Source organism: Candoia aspera, chromosome 1 (assembly GCF_035149785.1).
Source record: "Candoia aspera isolate rCanAsp1 chromosome 1, rCanAsp1.hap2, whole genome shotgun sequence".
In the NCBI taxonomy this organism is placed as follows: Eukaryota; Metazoa; Chordata; class Lepidosauria; order Squamata; family Boidae; genus Candoia; species Candoia aspera.
In genome coordinates, this window is record NC_086153.1 from 123699201 (window position 1) to 123707050 (window position 7850).

At 38.8% G+C, this 7850-nt stretch overlaps 1 protein-coding gene and 1 non-coding gene across 2 annotated transcripts in view; both read left to right on the forward strand.

Annotated features, from left to right (window-relative positions):
- The window catches only part of LMBRD1 (LMBR1 domain containing 1), a 73265-nt gene extending 69119 nt beyond the window's left edge, over window positions 1–4146 (forward strand). Inside the window, exons 15-16 of the mRNA XM_063313160.1 lie at window positions 2757–2848; window positions 3005–4146. Of these exons, the coding sequence (XP_063169230.1) occupies window positions 2757–2848; window positions 3005–3124 (212 nt within the window). The 3' untranslated portion in view covers window positions 3125–4146. The remainder of the gene's footprint in view (window positions 1–2756; window positions 2849–3004) is intronic.
- LOC134488693 (small Cajal body-specific RNA 15) lies at window positions 2269–2400 on the forward strand. The gene has a single exon (XR_010067012.1). It is a non-coding gene; the product is annotated as a small Cajal body-specific RNA 15 (non-coding RNA).
- Window positions 4147–7850: the final 3704 nt, after the last annotated feature.

A 7850-nucleotide genomic window follows, 5' to 3' on the forward strand; every position in this document is an offset into this window, starting at 1 on the left:
GCTTTTGTTGTGTGCACTCATAATGACTCTAAGAATCTCAAAAGCAAGTTGCTCTTGATTTGCCTTGTTGATACTAAAGCAAGCTTTTTTTCTTTTCCCAGATAGGTAAAAGTATTTTAGAACATGAAAAAGTCAGGTAGGATTTGCTTGAAGCATAAGGGTACTAAATACAGGTAGTCCTTGTTTAGCAACCACATTTGGGACCATCAACCATCAAGTCGTTAAGTGAAACATTCACTAAGTGAAACCACAACTGTGCTTATGATCTTAACTTCAGCTTTCCTTTGCTTTACAGACCTGCAAAGATTGTAAATGCAAGGATTTGTTGTAAAGTTACTTTTTCATCATTGTCGTAACTGCAAATGGTCGCTAAACGAGGCAGTTGCTAAATGAGGACTACCTGTATTTGGAATGACTAACAAGAGGCTATGGAGAAAGCTGAGGCTGCAGCAACTCATGAAGATAGTATTAAGGAATAATGCCAAAAGATTGTTAACATAATCGGGGAGTTAGAGTAGTTGATCTCTAAGATATCTTCCAGCTCTGTGATTTTATGAAAGTAGATTGTAAGTGATGCAGGTGGCTAAATCTAGTGCTAATTCTGGATATCAATGGTGGCTTGTGAAAGTGAAAACAAATGAGTAATTTGGGATGGGGTATGGATGAGGGGGGAATGGGTGCTTTGTTTTTTCTTGAGGCTTGAAGTAGACAACAAGATAAACAAGTTCTGAATCTATCAGAATGCTATATATACAGTCCACCTTCCCTTAAGCTTTCAGAAAGGGAGATATGAATGTTAGATTATGTCAGATCTCCATGAACAAGGTTTAGGTGACTTCCACCTTTCCCGTCTTGGAGGGGAGGGAATTCTCTATTTTTACACAGCTTACAGGTAATCCTTGAGTTACAACAGCAGTTGAGACCAGAATTTCTGTCACTAAGCTATGCGGTCGTAAAGCCTGACATCATGTGACTGCATTGCTTAGCAATGGCAATTCAGCACTCCCTGTTGCCATTGTTAACCTAGTCCCACCGGTTGTCAACCAAGGACCCACCCCAATCCAAGCCATTCCTGGCTTGGTCCCACCCAGCCCCGAGCCTCAGTTCTTCCAAGATAAGGGACTGCCTCCCCTTCGACTCCCCCCAGCACCTATTCCCCCCACCTCTGCCCTTTTGGCCACCCTGCACCCTGCCATGTACCCCAGTCTGGCCCAGCATCGTGGCACAAAGCCCCAGCCACCCCGGGAAGCTGCAGCCACCCCATCCTGGCCTAGCACTACAGTGCAAAACCCCTGCTGCCCCAGCCCAGCCCACCACCATGGCACAAAGCCCCAGCCACCCCAGCTCTGTCCAACAGCATGGTGTGAAGCTGCAGCCATCTAGCCCACCCCAGCCCTGTCAGGGGGAGATAGGCACCTGGGGGGAGTTGAAGTGCTCCTGTGGTTTTAAGTGTGGGTGGGCTGCCAAGCACCCAAATTTTGATCACGTGACCGCAGGGGCACTGCAACAGCTGTAACTTCGGGGTCCAGACATAAGTACCATTTGTTCAGTGCTGCTGTAACTTCAAATAGTCACTAACCCACATATCTTTTGTAGTGTTGTTATTTATATAGACCACCAGAAGGCAGTATGTGACCCATTTGGTCCTATATTGGGATTCATCAGATGTATGCAACCAGGTCTTTTCTGTCAGGTTCAAACCCTCCGCCAGGAATTGAACTCATAGACCATTGCACTTTAGATGACCATATATAGTGCATTAGTTTGAGAAATCCACCCCCCCCAAATGTTGGTGGAAATCATGTAAAACCTTATATGCAGGAGCATGACTTAATGTAAAATCTGTACTTCTCTGAGACCTTAAGGGAAGGTGGATTGTATAGATACCATTCTGACAGATTCTACATATCCCTTCCTGCCATGCTGCCAGGGCCTGGATAGCTCCTAATGCTAATGCACTGTATACAGTAATCTAAAGCTCAGTGCTCCATGAGTTCAATTCCCAGTAGAGGGTTTGAACCCCGTAGAAAAGATCTGGCTATGTGCATTTGACAATTCCAATATAAGAAAAGAGCAGTCATGTCCCATATAAGTAGACCTATATAAGTATAATCAAGTTCTGATATTGAAATTATAAAATTGCATCTTAACTATTAAATTCTGTACTGTGGATCTGTGTGTTTGAGAACAAATGTGTATTTGTGTACTTATTTCTTAGCTAGCTTATGAGAATTGTTACTTCATATATAAACTGCATTCTGAAATCTTCTGGAGGACTAAGAAAGTAGGGTCAGTGAAGTAAGTTGACTCTACTGATACTATCCTCCTAAATGAAATGGTAGAAGAACAAGGCCTTGCCTGTGAGAAGTGGCTAAGCCTTACTGCAGTTTGCCAACAATGTCCATTTTTTTTAACATGCACACATAGACATTCTGTTGAGAAAAAAGGGTGGGCTTTTTCAGCATATATGGATTTCAGATATAAAATTGCAAGACATGCTATTTTGAAAAAAATGAGTTTAATAAATGTAGATTTTGACAAACTGTCATGTGTATACACTTGTGTTTATGGATCCTTTTTCATCCTTTCAGTTTGAAAAATGAATGGTATTTGATAACTAAGTATTGGCAGTAATTTCAGCTGTAATTCACTGTCCTTTTGAAAAAGAGAATCCATGTATAATTGGAAGTATTACGACCTTTTTAAAATCCATTTTAAAATTTAAGAGCAATTCTTTGCTGCTTTTTTTTTTCCAGATCAGTGCACTGTTACTCGGACATACCTGTTTCTACACAAATTTTGGTTCTTCAGTGCTGCATACTACTTTGGCAATTGGGCCTTTATTGCAGTAAGTAATCGTATTTGAAGATGATTATAAATACAACTTAGTGTTCTAGTGTTACTATACTTATAGTATGTGCATCATGGCAAGATTGCCTTGCATAAATTTGTTACATCCCTCAGCTGACCTCCAGTAATACGGTGTGTTAATGTAAATTCACAGGTTTTCTTGATTGGATTAATTGTGTCATGCTGCAAAGGAAAAAAATCAGTCATTGAAGGTGAAGTGGACGAAGATGATTCAGATATAAGTGATGATGAGCCATCGCTCTATTATGGTTGACAGCCTGCAGTCCTGAAGGTTAAAGCGTCCAGTGTAAAACTGTGAAAATGCCACTTTTGGTTCTGACTTTATTCTTGGAAAAGTTCACCTTTGCCAATATTGAAAGGAGAAGTAATATAAAACAGGATTTGGAATTTCTGCAAATCTGACTGATATTTGGTTAAGTTCATTTGTACATAGGCACAAGAGCTAATTTTATGAAAGAAAAATTAAAAAGAGCTATTTTTTGAGTATATGCTATAAAACTGTGAAGTCATTTGAATGCCATTTAAGTTAGTTTCTGTTAGTCTTGAATTTTAAATTTGTTTATGCTTTTTGTTCCTTTGGACTATTGACAAATCGTAATCCAACTGACAAATGCATCATACATCTTGTGGAAATCTAAAATTACCAGTGCTTGTTGATACGCAACTAATATCTGAAACACACCTGTTGGTATCTGAAGAGATGCTTAAAGACATTAGAACTAAATAAAACACCAGGTCTGGTCATCAGAATGAATCCCTCCCGTATCAAATGTGAATGTGGTATGACTGGGAGGGAGATGGGGTGCAGCTATTACATGCAGTAAAGTAGTGGGAGAAGTATGCATGCCATTCTCAGTTTTGTTACTCAGTTTGGTATCTGCCCACATATACTGTTCTAAGCCCAGTTGGATAGAGAACAATAGATCTGGGCAGATCAGCAATATAGAATATGTCCTGAACTTTCTAATTCAAAATAACAATGTAAAAAAAGATACTTTTTCCATTTTTCATATACTTTGTGAGCTTTAATTTCATGGTTTAAACTAAATGAATGTATAGATTTTTAAAATACATTAAATATTAATCGCTTAGCTTAGTTACTGTTTTCTGTTTACTGTGTCTGCATAATAATACCAAATACGCTGAACTGAGTTTTAAACACTGAAACAATTATTCATTATCATTTTGCTTAATTATAATGGATGAATGCACAAATGCTTAAAATCATGCCATTTTGTTCCTTATTTTGTAAAATAAATTAATCAGGATCCTAAATATATACTGTTCTGAAGTATTCTTGTAACCCAAAATCTATTATTTAATCTTAGTCTTTATTGTTCTTAGATTTGTCATTCCTAAATAATTACAGACAAAGAAAACAAACTTCTGAGGGTGTTCTCAGTGTTTTCCAGACAGCAGCAATGTCATATATCTGCTCCCCACAAATAATTATGAAATAATATTTTAGGCTTACAATTTTTTTTAAATTATTATTTGGTTTAACCCAGCTTCTTTTCTAGGGTTGCTCATTACAGAAATCCTGGGAGGGATGATGTGGTCTAAAGAGAGGCAGAAAGGTGTGGTTTAACATGCTTATTGGAAAAGGCAATTTTAATGAGGGGAAGGAAGATAGGGAGAATCCTTTTCGCTTCATGACAATCTCTTCCTTAAGGAATTTTTCCTAGGGGTACGCCCAAAAGGGAAAGTGTGTTTTTGGTTTCCAACTTCAGAACAAAACAGCCCCCTTCAAAATCTTTGAGTGATTATTGTAAAGTGGGAACACAAGAAGGGCAAAAAGAACAAAAGCCCTAATGTCCAGACTCTACAATTTAGCATAGCCTGTGATGTAATGCCCAATGTGCGCACAAACACCAAAGCTCAGCAAACCAACTCAAGCCGCCAGAATGATGCTAGTAATGGCTGTTGCATTATAACGTAGAATCTCAGCTCGCATTGACAACTTCAGTGCATGAAGCAGAACAGTCCATGAATACTCTCACATGCTACTTTACATTTACTTGCCTTCTATATTCTTACTTTGCTTTTTTCAGGCAACCTCCCTGCAAAAGGGAGCATAACATAAAACAGTTGTCCAGGTCCACAGACAAATGAAATAGATTCAACAAGAACTAGGAAAAAACACCTGTGTCATGACATCAGAGACATAAGGAAGCAGTTAATACATGGCAAAAGGCACTTGCCTAAAAGTGGTTCAATTCCATCTCAGGCAAAAAGATCAAGACACTGTTCTCTGTGATTGCTCTCTAGAATTTACTTGGTGCACCTGGAAAACCTTAATTTAAATCCCGTTTAGAGGTTTAAGATGATTTAGGTATTTAGAATTAAACATCTAACATTCCTCAAGCCATTTTATGGCCATCAAAGCCATTCAGCTCCAGTTCTGAAATCCCTAGCCAGATCAAGCATTAATTTAATTTTCTTCTCAGGATCTAAATTAAAAAATGGCTGAAAATATTCCCTTGCACATAATTTACAAATCAGCCACCCAGAAATAGGTTATTCTAGTTTTTATTAATTTATTAGAGGTGTACAGGTAGTCTTCCCTTAACAACCACAATTGGGACTGGCAACTCCATCGCTAAGCAACACGGTAATTAAGTGAAACGTGACTGCGCCAGTTTTATGACATCAATTCTGCTGTGGTTAAGCGAATCACCTGCAGTCATAAAGCGCGATGTTGCATGACTATGACTTGTGACTTCCTGCTGGCTTCCCCACTGACTTTGCCAGTCAGAAGCCAGCTGTGAAGGTTGCAATGGCGATCATATGATCATGGGACTGCAACAGCCATAAGTTCAAGGACCGGTCGTAAATCTACTTTTTCAGCACTGTCATAAATTCAAACTGTCACTGAATGAGGCAGTGATTAACCAAGGACTACCTGTATCTGCATATACCAGTAGGAAGCAACAGCACAACTTTTGCTACTATCAGTATCTATACAAGACCCTCCCCTTAATTTGGCATCATCTTGAGTATTCGCAAAAGTGTTGCTAAGTCTGATTACATATCCTACAAAAGTAAGAGGTGTTTTTGACATCCTGCTTGAACTCAGGACACACTTTTTCCTCTCCTGGATGTGATAGTTTTCCCCCAGTCGTGCAGAAACTACTCTGGACATAGGTGTCACTTTGTATGGGATCTTCCAGAACTGGCATGCCCACTTCTCCCAAAGGTGCCATTTATATTCTTGGCATTCTTGCAGTTGATCCTGACCCATGTGTTAACCAATCAGAGATGCAATATTTCAAAGTGCCCCCAGTCCATTTCCTTTTCTGGAGGTTACTTTTTATGTTCATTTAGTTGTCCTATGATGCTATGTATATCCTGAAATTCTTTGTTCCTTGGCAGTTTGGGGATTTGGGGGGAACAAACTAAAGCCAGATCTTATAAACTTAACATTTAATGTCCTTGGAATTTAGAAGGGCAGAAAGTTCAGATTGGATAATTATCCTTTAACTAGTGGTTTGGGCTCCCATCTAAAGCAGATGAACCAGGACTATCATAGTAACAGTTTTTATTTTAGACAGGGAAAGGGTGAATAATTCTCAAATAACTCTTTGACCTCTTTACAGTTGGGTTGTAAAATTAGCCAAGCAGAGTTATACTTTTCACTTTATACTTGTCAACTTCTCTCATGCGATTCTTTGAAACTCCTGCATTTCTGTGGGAGAGATCAGGCAAAGTAGCTAAAGAAAAGCAGATTCAGGATTTAGAATTGATTAAAACTTGCTCTTTTCCATGCACGTACTTAATGATTAGCTAGATAGCTGATGACTCCAGGCTGCAGCCCTCTAGTTTTTCATAGATTAGTATTTGTTTGGACCTTTTAGTGCTGCATTATCCCAAAAGAGATCTTTTAAAAGTACAAAAAGCCTTTCTGGCCACCAAATCAGTGGCTTAACCATTCAAGAAAAAAATGGGAATGATTTCATAGTTTGCTGGGACTGAACATTCTTAGGTAAGACAGAATCTTTGTTAGCCTGATCCTGCATTTTCTTATCATAAGAAAATAAGTACCCAATTGGGAAAGATTAATTAGCATGGAGCTAGTATAGCAATATACAGTAGACCCAGTTTAGTGTAGTAGTTAAAGCACCAGGCTAGACACTGGGAGACTGTGAATTCTAGTCCCACCTTAGCCACAAAGCCAGCTGGGTGACTTTGGGCCAGTCACTTCTCTCAGCCCTAGGAAGGAGGCAAGGGCAAGCCACTTCCAAAAATCTTGCCAAGAAAACTCTCAAGCCTCTCCTGATGGGAACAAACACCCTGAAAAAACAGTAACTTGCATGGCTCCTAAAAGTAACATGCTGACATAATATGCAAGGCTTATCTCGATATTTGCATGCTCAGTAAAAATGTCATGATCATAGCCTGAAGGTTTTGAAGATTTTGCATGTAAAGTGACTTTTTGAACTACTTAGTCCTGATAAGCAAAGTTTGCTATCTGGGGTAAGGAAACATTAAAGTTAGCATTAGGCTACAACGGAACAACTAAACATGGTTGCTGCATAAAGACTACCTATAATTGTATTATGCTTCTATCGGTGAATTTTGTGATCATAATGCAAGAAATAACAGTCACAAATAAGCATCCTTAATAGTAAGATGCAACCATTAGTACAATAACAGCTCCAATTTCTTTAAAAATCTTGGAAGAGAATTAAAGCAAATAACTCTTGAATTATTTCCGACTCTCATGGCTACTACCTTGTACAGGAAAAAAGAGCAAAGACATATTGATATAAATGATGGATAACAGGAAACAGATACTGGGGGGGAGGGGGGAAGCACTCTAGGGAGGCATCACCTCCTGCATCAGTTATAATGGCACAAAATCATTAATGGAATTCCTCTAATGTAGAACAGGCATTTTGAAAAAGTGATTTAGGTAAAGACAGATTTTTCTTTCTACATTCACCAGCATACATTTTCAGTTTAAAATTCAGGTAGTGAGT